This window comes from Cervus canadensis, chromosome 33, assembly GCF_019320065.1.
Source record: "Cervus canadensis isolate Bull #8, Minnesota chromosome 33, ASM1932006v1, whole genome shotgun sequence".
Classification (NCBI taxonomy): Eukaryota; Metazoa; Chordata; class Mammalia; order Artiodactyla; family Cervidae; genus Cervus; species Cervus canadensis.
The window spans coordinates 24,344,479-24,365,439 of NC_057418.1; the positions used below are offsets into that span (position 1 = coordinate 24,344,479).

A 20,961-nucleotide genomic window follows, 5' to 3' on the forward strand; every position below is an offset into this window, starting at 1 on the left:
CTCTCAGCAAAGCTCCTCCTCAGTGCACCAAGCAGAGCACCCCTCCCTCTTTCTGCCGGGATTTTCACCTGCGATTTAGGCTGTGTGTCTTTCAGGACTCAGCTCAGAATCGCCTTTTCCTCCCTTGTGCTGCTGATCTGTGCTAAGTCATTTCAGTCGTGTCCGGCTCTTTGTGACCCCATGGACTGTAGCTCACCAGGCTCTGCTATTCATGGGATTCTCCAGGCAAGAATATTGGAGTGGGTTGCCATGCTCTCCTCCAGGTCATCTTCCCAGCCCAGGACTTGAACCCACATCTCTTGCATCTCCTGCACAAGCAGGTGGGTTTCTTCTTTCCTTCCTTAATCTAACCTATCTCCTGGTGCTTCGTCACTCAGCCATGTCTGACTCTCTGCGGCCCGCTGGACTGTAACCCACCAGGCTCCTCTGTCCGTGAGATTTTTCCAGGCAAGAATACTAGAGTTGGGTGCCATTTCCTATGCCAGGGGATCTTTCCAACCCAGGGAGCACATCTGTGTCTCCTGAGTCTCCTGCATTGGCAGGCGGACTCTTTACCGCTAGCACCACCTGGGAACCTCCTCTATCTCCTTTCTCCCTTCAGTTATCAACTTCCTGGGGCGGGGCAGGGAATATTCTTTGTATTTCAAATGCCTAACAAAATTCTTAGCTCTGGAAAGCACTCTATAAATGTTTATTGAATAAATGAATGAGAATAGGGGCTATTTTTAAAAACTAAAAAGAAGAAAACCTTCATGGTCAATTAAACCTTCATGGTTTACATATCTTATTAAATCCAAAAATTTATTCAGAAAACCTTTTTTAATATTAAGTTTTCTTTAAAATTTCAGTATAGTTATTAATGCTCATATAAAAAACTTCCTACATTTTGGATTACAGAGTAGTAATGTTTTGATGAGCATGATACATTTTCCAACTGTTTTTCAAAGAGATTTTACCAAGTTACCAACAGTGTCTGAGAGCTCTCGCTTCCTTAAATATGAGCTTTAAATAATAGTGTTAACTTGACAATGAAAATGCTTTCCTTTAAGTTTGCATTCTAGATTTCTAATGAATATTTTTCCATTGTCTACAACCAGTTGTAACTTAAGTCTTGCCTGTTAATGCATAATGCAGATCCTCAAGCAGAACAACTCTGCAGTTGTTTAAGAAAGATTTCTTGAGAGGAGAGTGCAAGATTGATTAGAAAAGAAGGATAATAATAAATAAAAAAAAAAAAAAGAAGGATAAATACAGGGAAACCAATTAGGAGCCTGCTAAAGCATTCCCAGAAGGGGAAAATGAGGTTTTGATCTAGAACCCTGTCAACAGGAATGGAAAAGAGGATGTATTTAAAAGACATGAGTATACAAAAATCAGAAGATACTAAGAAAATCTAACATACTTGAGGATATCCATGTAACTTAAATAAGGACTATTTTGTATTTGATGGCCAGATAACTGGGCTATTAGATATCTGTATCTAACTCAAGCCTAAATTTAAAAAGATGAAATAATTTCCTGGATGATATGGCCAAGAGAAAACTTCAGAGGAAGTGAAGTCATGCAGCCCCTATGTGGTGTGGACTCATTCCAGCTGGCCCCTACTTCCTGCAGGAGGTCAGTCCACTGTGACCAGGCGGAAGCGCTGGAAGGAGCAGGCATGAGACTCGGGCTCTGACTGAGCCCACAGGTGCTCAGCCCACTTGGTTTTCCCATCAGTCTGAGTCTAGAGCCTGTGATCTTTCCACGTGTCCCTACATCTCTCCCTCAGGGTAGAATTTCCCACCATATCCCTGTGTACAATTGTTTCAAAGAAGCTGCCAAAAAAAAAAAAAATAGATACTATATGGATGATTATTTTTGGTCTTATGGAATGGAAAATTTAGAGGCGATAAAGGATATTTATTTACTTATTCAGTCTTATGAAATCTGATGGGAAGCTGCTTTTTTTCTTTTTTTTAATCCCCATGACAAGTTGTTAAAGCTACCTTGGCTTTCATTTTTCTTGGCATCTTCAATAATTTTTCATCACGTTCCTCCAAATTTTCTGTCAATCTAGCCAGTTAAATAAAATTATCCTCTTAGTTACCTTTTGAAAATTATTTTTCCTAAAGTTACCTGATGTGAAATGTATTGTTCTCGAAGCTGGCTTGCAGAATTCCATGCAATCTTTCCACGTACCAAGATTTTAGTTTTCTCAATCCACCTTAAAATTAACTCAAGCATTTCATTGTATTCTTCTAGATGGGATGCTGCCTGAAAAATAAATCATTACCATTCAGATAAAAAATGTATACTCTGCTTCTTGAGCTAGAAATCAGTCTTCTATTTCTCTTTGGACACAGTAATCCTGGGAGTTGATCATTATAATATCTATGATATCTAAAAGTATCATGAAAAATAATTTCCTTATTGAAAACCTATTAAAGACTTCCAAAAAAAAAAAAAAAGACTTCCCAGTGACGTTAGGATGAAGTCCAATTTCCTAATATGCTTGACTAATACGTCTTTTAAAAAAAATCTCCACTCTCATCTCTTATTCCTCCATATAGCTCTTCTCTCTCCCCTTTTTCATACTCTACCTTCACTGAGTAAGGAGGTGTGGTAGGTGGGGATTATAACTTTCAATATTATAATTTACTGGTTGCAAATTCTGATTTAACTCATATTTGATGGCAAAAAAATAACATACTCAATTTGCAAAAGTTCAGTCTATACTCAACAATTATGATGATGTGTGACCTGAACCAATTAAGTAAAGATTAAGTAAAGACAAACATATATATATTTATTAAAAAGTCCATTTACATGAAAACCTTTGTGAATGAATTTATAATATGGTTTGATATGAAGTCAGGTTTACATGTATAAATAAATCTTAGAAATACAGGCATGATATGAGATAAGCTACACTCAAATTACTCTTATTGTTGATATTATTTTTTTTACTTACTGTTAAAAGCAAAAAACAAAATTGAATTTCGGCCGTAGAGAATGTTGATTACCAGCCTGGAAAACATACCTGGTTGAGCTTAGAGAGCTGGTTCTCGGCCTGTCTAATGGTCTGCTGGTGAAGTTCAGTCAGTTTTCCTACCTTCTTGGCCAGTGGTTTACCTAGCTGGCCGTTCTGTTCGGAGAATTTTTGCACTGCATTATCCAGTTCCATTAATTTTAAGTGACAGTCATCTAATTCCTCTCCTAGCACCTGGACAGTCATCAAGAGGAAAGAACATCAGACTATTGAAAACAAATTTTCCCAGATTTTCCATAATCAGAAGGATTGTATTTTAAATGATTTTTATAAAAGTCAAACACTATAAAGAATAATTCTACTATGATCTGCTCATTTCTGTTTCTTTGGTTGGAAAGGGAGAGCAGGATGTTTTGTAACTGACGTTTATTTCCTATGAGGCTGAGAGAGCTAAAATTTTCCTTCTGTCCCACCCAAAAAGGATTAGTCACTTCACGCATTGGCGGAGTGAGAACACAGATTTAACGACAAGAACTTCCTTCATTTTGAAATGTATATAGTACTTAAGTTACTCAACCATCATTTAGGCCTTTGACACTCTTCCGTCTTACCTACATATACATACATATTTATGAATTCAGTTTACTATGATAATAAATTATACTATTGCATTTATAAAATTTCTTTGTGCTGTGCTTAGTCGCTCAGTGGTGTCCAACTCTTTGAGATCCCATAGACTATAGCCCGCCAGGCTCCTCTTTCCATGGGGATTCTCCAGGCAAGAATACTGGAGTGGATTGCCATGCCTTCCCCCAGGGGACCTTCCCAACCCGGGGATCAAACCCAGGTCTCCTGCATTGCCAAGTGAATTCTTTACTGACTGAGACGCCAGGGAAGTCCAAGAATACTGGAGGGAGTAGCCTATCCCTTTTCCAGGAAATTTTCCCAACCCAGGAATTGAACTGGGGTCTCCTGCATTGCAGGCAAATTCTTCACAAGCTGAGCTACAAACTACCTGCCTTTATTGTCTGGTTTTGATGAAGGCTGATAAGAAAGTTTTTATTTATTTTTTTAATATCTTCAAAATAAACTAATGCACCCAAAATATTTAAGGCATTGAATAGCACCCCTTATGTTTCCACTTCCCCTTCTTTACCTTTTGGTCAGTTTTAGCTTGAACTAAATTATCTGTCTTTGCTCTCAGCTTGGTGAGAATAGTTGTGAGATCTCTGGCTATCTTCTGAATTTGCTGGCTGAATTCCTGACTCATGGCCTTGCTCTGTTCAACTTCTTTTACTTTGTCCTGGATCTAAACAATCAATAAAAACAGGAAAACCAATCATGGTTAAAACTGAATAATTAATACTAATAACCTCAATTTTCAGATGTTGCCAAAAGGCATTGTAGGTCGTCAGTACTGCTTTGGTGTCCATGTACCTCCTCAAACCAGCCACGTGCAGTTACAAGCTCTCCTGGTGTTCCTTGCAGCCTTACCTCCTGCCATTTTTATGTATTTACTGCTCTTTCTGCTGCTATTTCAGCAAAGGAACAAGCAACACATGTACAATGATTCACTCATCAAATGTTTACAGACAGCACTGTAGATAGCTGAGTTTCAATTCTATCTTCTTCATTTATTGTGTGACCTTAAACACACACAATCTTCTAAGCCTTTTTCTTCATAAAATGGAAAACGCTTCCAGATAACTGGAGGCACACATATTTGTTTCTGTGAACCTTTTCATAAGTAGCTGTTAATGGCCTGTTAACGCTTTCTCTAACTTCCAATTACCATCTTATAGTACGACTGAAAAGCACTGAGCGCATCCAGTGGAAAGGAAAATGAAAAAATAGCAGTTAATATTTATACATTTCCAATGGCTTTAATTTGATGTGATAACAAACATTTATATTTTGCTTATAATAAAATGTTGAAGAGAACGTGGTAAAGAAATATTTCCTTTACATAAATGAAAGGCCTTTAAAAATACCTTTAAGTATTGGGGATGTAATATATAGTAGCATGGTGAATACAGTTAACATTCCTATGCTGTATACTTGAAGGTTGTTAAGAGAGTAGTTCTTAAAAGTTTTCATCACATGAAAAAATTTTATAACTATATGTAGTTTTGAATACTAACTAAATTTATTGTGCTGATCATTTTGTAATATATTGTTGTTCAGTCGCTCAGTTGTGTCCGATTTTTTGCAGCCCCATGGACTGCAGCACACCAGGCTTCCCTGTCTATCACCAACTCCTGGAGCTTACACAAACTCATGTCCATTGACTTGGTGATGTCATCCAACCATCTTGTCCTCCATTGTGACCTTCAATCTTTCCCAGAATCAGGTTCTTTTCCAATGAGTTAGTTCTTCGCCTCAAGTGACCAAAATATGGGAGCTTTAGCTTCAGCATCAGTCCTTCCAGTGAATATTCAGGACTGATTTCCTTTAGGATGGACAGTCCAAGGGACTCTCAAGAGTCTTCTCCAACACCACGGTACAAAAGCATCGATTCTTCAGCGCTGAGCCTTCTTTATTTTAGTCTAACTCTCACACCCATACATGACTACTGGAAAAACCATAACTTTGACTAGATGGACTTTTGTTGGCAAAGTAATGTCTCCACTTTTTAATATCCTGTCTAGGTTGGTCATAGCTTTGATAGCTTACGATGAACAGTATCTAATTCCTGATCTCCAAAGAAGAATTAACTTCAGAACCAGAGACCAGGCTTGATCACTCAAGAGCAGAGTTTTATTAAAGTAAAAAGGGACAGAGAAAGGTTCTGACATAGACATCAGAAGGGGGACGGAGAGTGCCTCCCTCGCTAGTGTTAAGCAAGGGAGTTATATACTTTTTAAATTATTTATTACAATAAATCAAAAGAATGTCTGAAGGTTTAAAAACTTTGCCAGATCCACTCCCACAATTTACATTTTAGGCTAACAGGATTAGAATTTAACAATAGAAAGATCTTACTAGACCCACTCCCATAATTTACATTTTAAGATATCAGGATTAGTCAGAAGGTTTTCAGGAAGGAGAAACTGTCCTCAAGCAAGATACATTGTTGTTGTATAATCCCTAGTACACAACAAACTGAGTTGTCTGTTGTGTAATCATCAGTTTTGGGCTTAAAGAAAAAAAAAAAACACAACATTTTATGTGACTAAGACTAAGGAATGTAGAGAAAAAAAAAAAAAGGTTTGTCCTTTCCTCCTCCTCCTTGAGAACCGCAGACCCCTTTCTCCTCCGGGACCCTGGACTTCTTATCAATCTGCCTAGGAATTGACTCTCAGCTTTTCTTCCAAGGAACAAGCATCTTTTAATTTCATGGTTGCAGTCACCATCTGCAGTGATTTTGGAGCCCAAGAAAATAAAGTCTCTCACTGTTTCTATTTTTTCCCCATCTATTTGCCATGAAGTGATGGGACCAGATGCCATGATCTTTGTTTTTTGAATGTTGAGTTTTAAGCCAGCTCTTTCACTGTCCTCTTTCACCTTCATCAAGAGGCTCTTTAATTCCTCTTTCTGCCATAAGGGTGGTACCATCTGCATATCTGAGGTTATTGATGTCTTTCCCAGCAATCTTGATTCCAGCTTGTGCTTCATCCAGCCCACCTTTTCACATGATGTACTCAGCATATAAGTTAAATAAGCAAATCTACTCCTTTCCCAATTTGGAACCAGTTTGTTGTTCCATGTCCAGTTCTAACTGTTGCTTCTTGACCTGCATACAGATTTTTCAGAAGGCAGGTAAGGTGGTGTGGTATTCCCATCTTTTTAAGAATTGTCCACAGTTTGTTGTGATGCACACAGTCAAAGGCTTTAGCATAGTCAATGAAGCAGAACTAGATGTTTTGTCAAATCAGATCTCCTTTGTTGCTGTTGTTCAGTTGTGAAGTCCTGTCTGACTCTTTGTGACCCGATGGACTGCATCACGCCAAACTTCCCTGGCATTCACCATCTCCTGGAGGTTGCTCAAACTCATGTCCATCGATCGAGTTGGTGACATCATTCAACCATCTTGCCCTCTGTCGCCCCCTTCTCTTTCTGCCCTCAACCTTTCCTAGCATCAGGGTCTTTTCCAATGAGTTGGCTCTTCACATCACATGGCCAGAGTAAAATCTCCTCAGTATCGGGGAAATATATCAAGAAATGAATACTTTTTTTTTTATTTCATTATTTTCAGTTGAGTGCTAACATAAATGGAATGCATGTGAATAATTTTATAATAGGGAAATTTATCCAGAGGGGATTAAAAAAAATGAGATTTGAACTTCTTTTTTTAAGATCTGAACTTGACAAGTCATCCTTTCTGACAAACCCTCCAATGTCTAAGAAAAACAAATAAGTAAATTAAATATTTAAAATAGAAAACAGCATTTTAATTTAGGTCAAACGCATGATGCAGTAAAATTGGATTTTGATGAGAATTTTTAAACACATTGCATCATACACTGGCAAGTTCAAAAGGGACAGCACACTTGCATGAATATTATAGTTTCTGTAGTGCAATACTACTTTGCATTTCATGTAGCATTTTAGAACTATCCTCTCTTTGTTCTATTGACCAGTTTTAACTAAATCGCTTTAGCGTTTGACCACCAAGAAGGTCCTAAAACCCATTATGTTTGCATACAGATGCTACTGAAGCTATTTTCATAAAATACATGGAAGTGTGTCCTCCTTATGAGGTCTAATATAAAAATCTCCCCCTGTTCTAAGTATTATGAATGGCTATGTAACACTTTCCTTAAAAAGAAAAGATTTAAAAAATATATATATATACACATGTATTATGTTTCATTCCTTTCCTTGGTTGTTTGGAAGCCAGACTGACAGACCTTCCTCTTGATAAAATACAGGACCCTACAGCATGAATTCTGGATAAAAATCTCTTTCCTGATTCTACTTTATTTTTAACTGTTTTCCTTTTATTCAAATATCTTCACCTACTACATCATGCTGAACCACTGAACTAAAATAACAAATAGAAGAGTGCCTGGCAGACTCTGGGTACTCAATAAATATTTGTTGAATACATGAAATATATCTTGCTTTCTTTGTTTCTTTGAGTAATTGATTTTTGGGGGAAAGGTTAGGGAAATCATAGAAATTATCTTCACTGTTTGACATTATTGTTTACATTTAATAGTATTTCATATGTTTCTTGCCTATGAATAAAACCTTTCATTTAATATTATTGTTTAATACTGATCTGTTTTTTTTTTGTTGTTGTTAATTGTTTATTTATTGAGAGACTATTTCTCACCCCAGATAGTCATAGTTTCATAGTTCAGGAACACAGGAAAGTGACAAACTTCCATGGAACTCAATCCAAGAAATTCTTTATATTCCAAATCACTTTGCACTCTGAAAAATACCAGCCTTCCTCATCTCCTCAAAATCTTTCATGGAATCATAATTTCTGTAGAAATCTGCATATGCCTTCTTTCTTCGTTCAGCCACAGCAAACTTATAGAAAGTTGCAAACCCCAGAGAGACCATGAATGCTCCAACAATATGAAATCGCAGACGTTTGGCCAGGAGGCCACGCATCTGAGGTTTTGCCAAAGCAGTGGACATGGTAGTTCTCCTTCTCGGCGGCTCAACCGCAACGTCCTTCCAGGCTGATGGAGAAATGGACTACTGATCTGTTTTTAAACTCTGTTTCCATGACTGTGAAAATCCTGCACTATTATACAAGAGCACTGAGCCAATAAAGAATGGAAAGCTACTCTTTCTTGACTGTAGGTTTACCTGATCATGGATAGTTCCTAAGTCCAAGGCCACTTCAGCTAGTTGAAGGGAGAGTTCAGAAGGTAATATAGTAGAAAGACCAAGGTACTTATTCTTCTGTTCTTCAGCCATTTTTTCAACAGTCTGTCGGTGATTTGTGGCTTCTGTTAGGAGAATCTGAAGGAAAGATCAACATAAGAAATTTCTAGGAGCCAGATAAGGAAATTGATTTTTACAGGTACAGAGACAAGGATATGTATTGTTCCTCAAAATTGGATTACATGTGGAATTAGAGAAACACATTTACAAAAAGCAAGCTTTTCTTTAGTCTCTAAATAAGAAGCATGTCCACTTCACATGGAATAAAAAATGTCCAATGAACTAACACTAAGAGTTTTTCATGTAAAACATTTCTAAAAGATTTCACTTCAATATATCATTGAATATAAACAAGAATATCTGATTAAAATTAGCACAGTTTTTTTAAAATGATGAGTGTAGGGAGTGAGTTTTGTACCTTAAGTTCTTCAAGTTGAGCATCTATTTCTATGGTTGGATTCCCCAAGTATTCTTTCGTTTCCTGAACCCAAGATTTTACTGAACTGATTTGTGTCTCCACCACTTCTCGCTCCTTGAGCTCTTGCTTTACTATCTTCCCATTCTTCTTGACTTTCTCCTGCATGCTTCAGAAACATTAAGGGGAGAAAGCAGACATGGACTGAAAGGAAGCCCCTAATACATGACATCACATTGTCAAAAACAGACGGTAAAAAGTGAAACCTTCTATTTTTTTCCAAGTCAAGACACTTCCCCCAAACTGCCAGATAATTTTCAGTAACATTTAAACTTACTTTAAATACAACAAGAAGACACTTAATGTGAAGTGAATGATTTATCCCTGGAAAATGGAGAGCTGACATACTCCCATGCCACTACACTGCAATCCATTTTCCTGTCTAAATTAACCTGGAGACTGTTTGATTTTTTTTTTATTTCCTATTTGGAAATCTACTTATATGGTACAGAATCATCAACCCTAAAAATTAACGTATAATTGGAATATTTGTGCCTATTAGAAACTAACCTTTAAATAAAAAATCAAATTTTGGATATTTTATGACTAATACTGTTCAGCATCCAAATTATAAGTCTTTATTTAAATTGACATAATTTGGTTGCAAAGTTTAAGTAAGTGGAGTCAGATTATCCTGAATTCATCTATAATTGAAGGGGTGAATGTAGGATATGCATGAGTGATATATGACTAGGGCATGGCAACCCCCTTCAGTATTCTTGCCTGGAGAAACCCCATGGACAGAGGAGCCTGGGGAGCTGCTGTCCATGGTGTTGTGAAGAGTCAGACAAGACTGAGCAACTAAGCCCACATTATATTAGTTAATTCAGGAGTTAAACTATATAGTGACATTTCCTCTTTGGTCCAATAAGTAAATCAAGCTGGTTATATATCATTAAGATTAACTTTCTCTACGTTCACTATCAGTAAATGATTCTTATTTACCTGGACTTTGGTATCATCCTTGCTCTAACGTCTCTGTCATCCAATTTAGCCAATGAGGAATCAAGAGTTATCGAAACCAAATTCTCAGTAGCTCTCAACTGTTAAAATTTCAAGCTTCATTTCTCAAGAACTGCCCCATCACCCATGGATTCCTTGAAAGTGATATACTTACTTCCAAGCTTGCTTACTTGCTGTTCCCTTGTCTTCAGCACTCTCCTCCTACCTCATTGACTTGTTCAAGCCTGCTTAGTTTTCAACTTACATATCCCTTCTGAGGGGAAGCCTTACTTGACTCCTCTCCTAGGTTAGTTGCCTCTGCTCTGATTTCTCTTAGCCCCCTTCAAATGCTCCACCTAAATGCATCTTTAGTTGTCTACCTCTGCTGCTTGACTGCAAACTGCCTGAAGGTAGAGATTGAACCTGTTTGCTTCATCACTACATTTCTAATATGACTAGACATGTACTAGGTAGCAAGGATGATAGGAATAGATGCCCATGTGTTTAAGGTGGCATGGTGGAGCTCCCCCAAGACTCTTAATACCCCATTTGTCCCTTTTGGTCATGGCCAAGTTTAGAAACAGAGAAAGAGGGCAGGCGTATAGTTACTTCAGGCACCGGTCCTGCATGGCTGTGATCTCCTGCACCGTGGGTGGCTCTCCTCCAGAGGATGGTGTGACTCCATCCTGGACCATGCTCAGCGCTTGTTGCCGCAGCATCCCTAAGGCCGACTGTTGCCCTTCCAACTCCAAGATGAATGTGTCATGATATTCAAGAAAAGTTACGAGTTCTGCTTTTGAGGCCTTCTCTGCTGAGCTTCCTGGTAATTTATCTTGCAGCTGATCAATCACTTCAGTGGCTTTTTTAACCTGATGACAAATGCACACACTATGAAGTTCAAAAGTAAATAAAATGAAAAAGAGAGGACTGTTCCAACAAATGCCACATTTGACACTAAAATGTTGAAGCACGGTAGAGTCAATGGTGTCAACTCTAAATCTTGGGAAGCTAAATCATGAACAATTCTCTTAACATGGAAGAAAAGGCCACTTCTATTATTCTGGGTTTCAAGATTTAATCTCAAAATAATGTTAGGGCAATCAGGGACTTCATAACATAGAAAAGGGGGATTTATGTTAACATGAATATGTGCCTTTGAGTCACAAAGGAAGATGTGGCTTAAAACACTGAACCCTGTTTAAAAAATAGAAGATATTAAACATGATTTGAAAAATGGGTCAAATTCCTTCCTTATTTCATGGAAAGACAAAGTATTTTGCACTTTTTCAGGGCCAGGAAAGAAAGTTTCACTAAGAGCCCCACAAATGGGGCAAAATCGGCTTGCTCTCCTCTCAAAATGCAATTGCTTGGTTTCTTTCTTTCTTATTAAAATAAATGGGCCTGGACTTGGGACCAAATTGCACATTGTATTATGTATTTTATTTCAGGATTTGGTTTTCAAGTCATGGAGATAGAGATTTTTTAAAAAGACTTTTTACTTTCATAAGGCCAGTTTCAAAAGAGGGACAAAACATTGCTTTTGAGATACGTTCTCATCAGCGAGGAGACATTACTTTGAGCCCATCAGTAATGGCCATTACCTTATTGTTAAAGCTCGTCCACTCATCCACTGCATCTTCTAGTAACTTCTCCTGGTCCTGGGCCACAGCGCGGAGCCGCGTCCAACGCTGCCAGACAGCTGTTGTTGACCTGCTTATGGCTGCTTTGCTTGCATCATTTCCGGTTTTTTCCAGTTCTGAAGCTTCACCCTCTAAAGCCACGATTTTCTCATGGAAAGAGTTTATTACTGACACTAAAGCCTGGAGTGGGAAGAGGAGAAGAGAAGTTGAAGGGAGAGATGATTTTTTCAAAAACTACAGATTTTGGTAAAGTCCAAAATTACCTGCAAAAGAAAATGTTCCTACATACACTTATTTTCTTCTGTTAATTCTCACTTTTCATTTAATTTGTAATTGAGTTAGGCTTGAGTGTTCTAAAGCAGTAAGGTGAATATTTATTAAAAAGTTGACATGCTATCTATCTGAATGACATTATCCCATTTTTTTAAATTAGCAAAAGTATAAGTGAACAGAATTTAATATTTAAGTATGTCACATTCCACCTTATATTGCTGTGATACATGAGTGAGACTCAAGTTGTTAACTTTTGAATTTCAATTGAAGTAATCTAAGTTACATCAGAAGGTATTTACTGAAATCTACTATGTCACATCTTATCAGAAGCAAATGTCTCTGATGATATCTTCTAAAACCTAGCTATGCATTTCCAATGGAATGCTAAATGAGTGACAGCACTTAAGTTAAAACTGCTATGAAATGTGGTTAAACATGTCCTTTTTGTGCTTAGGCAGCCCTTGTGGAAATGAGGATTTATTGACTTGCTTCTTGAACTCTCATAGTGCAAAGACCCATTACAGCTACAATGACAAGAGTATTAAAAACAACGGCAAACGAACCTTATGTTCTGACAATTTTTCTTCTGCTTCGTGACTGGAAGAAGTCTTCAGTAAAGAAAACTCAGACAATTTCTTTTCAGCTTCATTCATCAATTCTATAACCTCTTCCCTTGCTTTCTGATAGTCCTGCCATTTAGCTGCACATCTTGAACAAAATCCAACAAAAGTCAAGAGACAACTTAAAATTACACATTTTGATGCAAGAGCTCCAAGGTCAATCTGTCTAGGGATACTCAAAAGAATGAATTTACATGATAATCTGCATCCTTGGGCTCCTGCTCCTGCTTAGTTGCTCAGTCAAGTCTGACTCTTGGCGACCCCATGGGCTATAACCCACCAGGCTCCTCTGTCTGTGGGATGTCCCAGGCAAGAATACTGGAGTGAGTTACCATTCCCTTCTCCAGGGGTCTTTTTGACCCAGGGATTGAACCCCAGTCTCTTGAATTGCAGGCAGATTCTTTACCGTTTGAGCCACCGGGGAAGCCCATGTACATCCTTAATGTATTCCTATTTTCCATGTGAAAACCCATTTCACTAGAATATAAAGAACAAAGTAATTTCTGTACCTCTGCAAGAGATCTAACTGGGCATGTGAATCCTGTATTATCGTCTGACTCTTCTCTTCCAGGGAGGCCATTTTCTGTGCTAGGTCCTCTTTTCCAGTCGGCTTGATGAGTGGGTCCAGGTTGGCTACCAGGCTTTGGAGCTCCTCCAGATTGCTGTGGAACTGATCCTCTGCACTAAAAAATTCCATGTGGCTTTTGAGACTCTCCTCCGCACTCTCCACATCTAGGCCATTGCCTGTCAGCTGTAACATCTCATGAGCGTCCTCAAGCCAGTCGTTAGCGGCTTGAAACACTTGATAGTACCTTTGACACTGACTGTATATTTGAGTCAAGGTAGTCTGAAAAACAGCAAAGCAAACACAGTCAACTCTCATTTGCGATGTGTTTCCCGAAAATTGTTTACACCTTCCATTTCTTTTTAGGTCTCAGTCTCATGGTGGTATGTCTGCAAGTGAATTGACGAGCTGGTGACATTTGTTTTGTTTTTAGTACAACTAATTATTATCCTGTACTTTTCCTTCAGCTCTTCTTCTTATAATTTTATTATCTCAGTTAAAATACACAAGCAAGGACATAGATAGAATAGAAATTTATGATGGTTCTGAAATGTCCTCTCTCTAAAGAAAAAGTATAATGATTAGCAATATGTGGCAGAATGAATATTCACTAAAGTGAAATAATGCCTTAGGTAGTGTGTGTGTTCTCAGTCACATTTGACTCTGCACTCCCATGGACTGTAGCCGACCGAGCTCTTCTGCCCATGTAATTTTCCAGACAAGAATACTGAGTGGGTTGCCATTTCCTTCTCCAGGGGATCTTTCCCGACCCAGGGAGTGGACCCACATCTCCAGCATCTCCTTGCAATGGCAGGCAGATTCTTTACCTCTGTGCCACCTGGGAAGACCCAGTTCCACAGGTAGGAAGGAATATAACAAGACCAGTGGGAATGTAAACTTGGGAATGTATAACCACTATGGAAAACAGCATAGAAACTCCTCAAGAAATTAACCACCAATATGATCCATCAATCTCACTCCTGGGTATTTATCCAAAGAAAACAAAATCACTACCTCAAAGAGAAATCTGTACTTTCATGTTCGCACCAGTGTTATTTACATTAGTCAAGGTATAGAAATAACCAAAGTGCCCATCCACAGATGAATGAATTTTAAAATATACACATCTTGGAATATTATGGCTGGTTGAAATTCTATAGAAGCAGAAGGACTGAGAACAGATGTGGGGAAAATGGGCCAAGGTATTAAAGCAAGTAAACTTCTGGTCAGGCTAAGGTTCATAGGGTCGCACAGAGTTGGACCTGACTGAAGCAACTTAGCACCCACTCTATTATTTATTACCTCTCCAAATGGAGAGAGAGAACCAAGATGTTCTTGTGTTAAAACGAAAGTCATATCAACATGGAAACCACATGAAATGAACACCATGAGCATAAACAGTAAAAATATCCTTTTAAGTTGTGATTGAAGATGATTCCATGAAGTAGCAAAAAAAAAAAAAAAAAGAAAAGAAAAGAAATATTAAGGGAAGCAATTGAAAGTAAAAAAAAAAAAAAAAAAAACAACTCATACCTGTTTGCTACTGTGCTTAATTGCCCGCTTCGTTCCTGACTCTTTGCGGCCCCATGGACCATAGTTCTCCAGGCTCCTCTGTCCATGCGGATTCTCCAGGTAAGAATGCTGGAGTGGGTTGGGATCTTTCCAACCCAGGGATTGAACCCAGGTCTCCCACCTTGCAGGCAGATTCTTTACCAGCTGATCTGCCAGGGAAGCCCCACACTTGTTTACAAAGAAGCGAAGTGAGAAAAATGGAGCAGAAGCCCCGTGGCACCCACCTGTCTGGTGCGGAGCGCTTCCTGCAGGGCCCCGTCCAGCTCCGAGAGCTCAGCCAGCGTGCGCTGTAGGTCGGCGGAGATCAGCTCCTTGGCTCTCGTGAATTTCTCCTTCTCCTTGTTACTCAGTGCATTCATGATCCTCAGGCTGGACTGCACCTCTTCCTGATGGATCTGGACCTTTCTGATCTCCTCCTGGATGTCCCGCAGGTTCGGGTCCAGGCACAGCGGTCCGCTCAGGGCCGCCTCCACGCTCCGCAGCCATTCCAGGGAGCGGCTCAGCTCTGTCTGGAAGTCTCTACTCTGCACCATGCGGCTCTCACACTCCGTCACCGTCGCGCCAATGGCAGAGGTGAGCAGTTTTAACTCCTCTTGCCAGGCCTGGAGCTGATGCTTGGCTTTCTCGTAAGCTGCGGGGTCGAGATGCGAAACGAGATCTTCGAGATGCCTGGTGACACGTTTTAGGAGAATTCCGGAATTCTGGAGGCTTCCTGCCAGGGAGTGATACACTTTGAGCTTCTCCTCCGCGGGCAGCGTCTCTTCGTTCACCTTGGACTGCTCCATCCTCACAGCTTCTAGCTGTTTCTCTAGCTGGTGGCACATCCTCTCATGTTCCTGGTAAGCACTGGTGGTGTCTTCTAAGAAGCTCACCCTCTGTTCTGTCTGTCGCTTCAGCCTGTGGTACAGGGTGACGAGCTGTGGCATCTTGTCTGGTTGCCATGGCTGCCCGGTGCTGCGAAAACTTTCTTTCTTCTGGTTCAGTTCGTCCACGGCTTCGGCGAGGCCTGCCACCTCGCCCCCCAGAGCTCGCCAGCCATCCTGAAGAGACAGAGCCTCTTTGACGCTCAGGTGGCCGGGGATGTGGCTCATCCTGGAGAACTGGTCTTCAAGGTCACGCAGAGACTGGCTTGTCAACTCGATCAAGGAGGCGTATTCTTTCCGAGCCAGCATCGCCTCTTGGACTTTATAGAACTTGTCTTTAGCCAGGTCGACGATCACGTTAAACTGCAGGGGCAGCGCGTGGAGCTTTTCGTTGAGGTAGGAATGGTCCACTTCATTCAGCGTGGGCAGGATGGCCTGTCCAGTTCTCTGCAGCGAAAGTAGGAGGTTTTCATATTCCGGAGACTGTTCGAGAATGTGTTGGTATTTGGCCAACTGTGTGTGAAGCTCGGCAGTCTCATTCATTAGGTTGATCTCAGGAAAGGTAACGATATCTGCTTGTTTGAGCCAGTGACAGGCTTTATCAAAGTCTTCCTTAAAATGCTTCCTAGAAACCAGATTTTTCTCCAGCTCTTGTAGCCGATGGCTGCACTTTTGTAGCACGCTGTCATAGACGCTCTGCAATTCCTGGAGCTTCCCCAGGACCTCACTCTTTTCCTGCTCTGTGACTCCTTTCATCAACTCGCGGCCCTGGGCCCAAAGTCCAGTGACCTCGTTTTGGTAAGTCTTAAGGCTGGCTTGTGCACTTTTACATGTTTTCACCTGTTTGCTCACGTCATCCGGTAGCAGGCAGATATGTTCACGGAACATTATCTTGCGCTCGTGTTGCTGAATCTGGCTGGTCGCCTGGAACACCGCCATGAGAAACTGGGTTTTCTCGGACAGAGCCTTGTTTAAGTACTTCCGTCTCTGGCCCACTAAGTCGCTGAGACTACTCACGTGCCTTTGTGCATCAGACAGTGCCTTCTGGATTATCTGCCTCTCGTTGAGGCCAAGATCAGCCATCACCCTGTCAGCATCCTTCGTGAGAGATTTCAGGAGCATCTGCTTGGCCTCCAGTTCGCTGCAAATGGCAAGGTGATCCATGAGCAGGTTCTGAGCCATGTCAGGCGGGGGGCTCTGCTTCAGGGCCTCGGCGATGTTGGGCTGCTGCTCTTCCGCCCACTCCATCAGCTCCTGAAACCTGGACCGAACCACACTGAGCTCCTCCAGGTTGGTGATGGACACTTGGATTTTTCTTTTAACGAGGTCCTCTAGTTGAAACCAGCGTTGTTCAAGGTGACTCGTCTGTTCTTTGACTAGTTCTTTGTCATCTAAATTCAAATGTTCTATCATTTTCTGCTTTTGCTCTTTCAGATCCTCAACGGCCTTCTTTCTCTCCTGCAATGCCAGGGCCAACTTTTTCAAAGCTTCCAGGTGAGCGGCTGTACTCTCTGCATCAGATCTGTATTAAAGCACATAAAGTCAAGTTAACTTTAGTCCATATCTGTGCTTGTTTGTATCATGTTAAATTGCACATTACCATCTTCTTTAAGTGGGTGTTCTTAGCTTAGAGTTACTCAATTCATGGCTTATTGACAGAGATTCTGTAGTTACTATGGAATATAGTGTTAGTCGTTCAGTCATGTCCAACTCGTTGCGTGTCCAACTCTTTCCCTATGGACTGTAGCCCACCAGGCTCCTCTGTTCATGGGATTCTCCAGGCAAGAATCCTGGAGTGGGTTGCCATTTCATTCTCCACTATAGAATATAAGACCCATATATTTCCATAGCAGAAGTTGAACCAAGATAGTTTGCCTAGAAACTTCTCTGCTCTCAACCTCTGCTCTTGTTAGCTAAGGTTGCCCTCCCATCACATCTGACATGTACTTGTAGCTTCTTCCTCTGGCTCTCATCAACAGAATAGCATCTGCATGTTAACAAGACCCCTTGATGATGTGTGGAAACACAAAATACTGAGAAACACTGATCCACTGCATTCTTGACAATGGCACTTAAAGGAATTAAGTGATGTGTGATTTCTGTGCTTTCCTGAGAGAAGTTCCAGCAAACAACCCCATGGTAGACAGTATGCCATGTGTAAGGTATAACCAATGACTCTATCAGCTGCTCATTGGGATAACTCAGACATTTTCTGTGTATCATTAGAAGCTTTAAAAGTAAGTGTGAGATGCAAAGAATTCTCATTCCTTTGACTACAAGACACACATGAGAAAAATTGAATCTTAGAGTCTTTTTCACTTACAAAACAATTAGTTCTGAAGTATGAGGAGGCGTGTTGGGAGTCTGTATGATAACTTCTGTTTGAGACATATTGTACTGTTCTTAGTCACTCAGCTGTGTCTGACACTTTGCAACCCTATGGACTGTAGCCTGCCAGGTTCCTCTGTCCACAGGGATTCTCCAGGCAAGAATACTGGAGTGGGTTGCCATGGACATATTGAGTCTGTTGTGTTTGTGGGTTAACCAGACCCAGGTGCTACTGTCAGCCTGAAATACAGGCTTTTGCTGACACTGGATTTATCCCAAAGACTAGTAAAATGTTGAGCATCAAGAAAAAGTAAACACATCAGAAAGTAGTGTACCTCCTCTAAAACAGAAATCCACATAAACAAAAAGTCCACCAATTGGATTACACCTAAAATATATTTTCAGTTTTAATTGCCACAAATTAATAAATCTGGGCAGAAAAAGCACAGATTTTAATAAATCATAGTGATCAGAATTACAGAAAGATTTCTATATGATGACTTTCTGTATGTGGGGGGTGAGGGAATCCTTTTCAAAGAAAAAGTAAAGAGGGGTTCAGTTGCTATAAAATCAAATATGTTTGTCACTTAGTCATGTCTGATTCTGTGATTCTATACTGTAGCCCTCCAGGCTCCTCTGTCTGTGGAATTCTCCAGGCAAGAATACTGGAGTGGGTAGCCATTTCCTTCTCCAGGGGATCTTCCTGGCCCAGGGATTAAACCCAGGTCTCCTGTATTGCAGGCAGACTCTTGACCATCTGAGCAATCAGGGAAGCCATAAGATACACATTAATTGAGTTCAGATTGTTCATTAAGTTCTCAAATACCACAAGTACAAGAAAAAACTAGACTGAATTACATAGAATGTCTTACTTCACAGAATTGGCAAGAAACCTATGGAACTTGTTTCAGGAAGGATTCATGTCCTCAATTTACAGATAAGAGTCCCATAACAGGTAATTAAAACTAGAAATATTCTTGGGATGTACTTTAAAGTCAAAGTGTAACAGCTCTGAAATATTCCTGATGTCACAGGTAGAATCAGTACTGTTTTCAAACATTTTCCTTTTATTCACTACTTAAATTAATATTGTGTGAGGAAAATCATGATTCTGTATGCGTACAATCACACAAGACTCTTAATAATGTTTTATCAGTATTTAAATTTGATTTATGCATCCATGATAGAAAATGGATGTTTAACATGTAAGAAAGATATTTTTGATTTTTACAGAAATTAAGAAATTTCCGGCTTAGCATTTTGGTGGCCCACTAGAGAACTGCTGTTACCTGGCTAAGTTATCCCATTCTGTAGTAAATTTTTCTAAGAACCCTTCGACGACGTTCATACGGTCGTGGTAATCTCGTGTTCTCTGGAGATCTTCTTCTCTTTGCAAGCACAGATTGTTGGACTGAAGGCACAGATCCAGCCACTGGTCATTTAAATGACTTATTTCCTTGTGTTCAGGGGACTCTTGCTTCTTGGTTAACTCATCCACCTTCTCTGTAATAGTGTTCACCGATGCCTGTTTGCACTGTAGCTTCTTAACAAAATCCTAAAGGATAACAACAATAAAATAAACAATATATTATAACCTGCTCCCCACATAAATACAGATTGAAGCACAGAATCAGCACCTCTGAACACTTTAAGTAACTGAAGAATGTATACTGAGGGACAGAGAAAGCCATCATGCTTTCTTATGAATACAAATTGCCAAGTATATAAGAGTCAGAGGGAAACTGCGGTTATCTTCTTGTGTTACTTTGGAAAGTAAAAAGAAAAACTGATAAATGTGGAACAACATTGTAGTCACTAAGAGAAAAAGTTAACATTCTGTCTTAAAGTGTATCCTTAGTTTTCTAAAAAATTTTAAGGTTCATGGCTTTGAAAAAAAAATCTAATTTATCTCCTCTCTATTTTTCTTTCTCTATATGCAGACAACATTCCAGCAGAAAATATAAATGACTGATTATCACAGGGAAAATATAAACCCTAAAGTTTGTTAAAAATCTGGTACAACTTCCAATCAGGTTAATTTAATAATTTTCTATTGCATTTTAAATATATAAATATTGTATTACATTTAAGCTAACTATGTTAACAAATATATATATATTACATATTATATTTATTTATTATTTACTTTTTGGCTGTGCCTTGTGGCTTGCAAGATCTTAGTTTCCCAACCAGGGACTGAACCCAGGATCCAGTGGTGAAAGCGCTGAGTCCTAACCACTGGAGTGCCTAAATATATGTTTAATAAATTGATACATTTACAGTCCTACAGCTTTAGCAATTTCTGTGATGAGAAGCTAATAAATAGTAAGGCTCTGTGTTTGTTTAGAGACACAGCCTTCTGGTTCTGCCAGCTGAACCACTGAACCAACTGAACCAGTTGCTTTGTTCATAAACAAGCTACAGAGTGAATGTCCTTCAATGCAAGTAGCCAACGGGAGCTCCCAGAAAATATCTGAATGTTGACTTTCTGATCTGCACTCTTCTGGCACCAAATGAACGTGGTTCTGATTCTATCTTGTTCTTTAACTAACTATGTGTAAGGACTGGCCGACACATACCCATGCTGGTTGCCTCTGTCTCCCCTGGAGACATGTGAATTCCTACCTTTACTTGAGATACCATGTTCTGTGCGATGTTTAGCTCCAGTTCTGAGTGCCTCCTCTTCATATTCTGCAGCTGCTGATCGGCATCCTGGAGGTAAATCCAGAGTTCAGCCTTCATGTGCTTGATCTCCTCCCAGCCCTGAGTTAGGTTCTGTGCCTGGGCAAGCCTTTGTTCGATCTGGAGAAAACACAGAGGCAAAAGTCAGCAGCAATAGACAGAAACACTTATGTTCAGTAAATCAGC

The 20,961-nt window shown here is 39.8% G+C and overlaps 1 protein-coding gene across 3 annotated transcripts in view; it reads right to left on the reverse strand.

The window, feature by feature from the left end:
* Positions 1-20,961, reverse strand: part of SYNE1 (spectrin repeat containing nuclear envelope protein 1) — a 474,926-nt gene that overhangs the window by 183,329 nt on the left and 270,636 nt on the right. For all 3 annotated transcript variants that reach the window (XM_043457157.1, XM_043457156.1, XM_043457158.1), the window contains 12 exons: positions 20,719-20,895; positions 19,383-19,648; positions 15,127-17,287; positions 13,275-13,612; positions 12,709-12,853; positions 11,834-12,052; positions 10,842-11,101; positions 9,234-9,399; positions 8,738-8,893; positions 4,128-4,280; positions 3,023-3,205; positions 2,119-2,256 (listed from right to left, as the gene is read on the reverse strand). In XM_043457157.1, the coding sequence (XP_043313092.1) occupies positions 2,119-2,256; positions 3,023-3,205; positions 4,128-4,280; positions 8,738-8,893; positions 9,234-9,399; positions 10,842-11,101; positions 11,834-12,052; positions 12,709-12,853; positions 13,275-13,612; positions 15,127-17,287; positions 19,383-19,648; positions 20,719-20,895 (4,362 nt within the window). The remainder of the gene's footprint in view (positions 1-2,118; positions 2,257-3,022; positions 3,206-4,127; positions 4,281-8,737; positions 8,894-9,233; positions 9,400-10,841; positions 11,102-11,833; positions 12,053-12,708; positions 12,854-13,274; positions 13,613-15,126; positions 17,288-19,382; positions 19,649-20,718; positions 20,896-20,961) is intronic.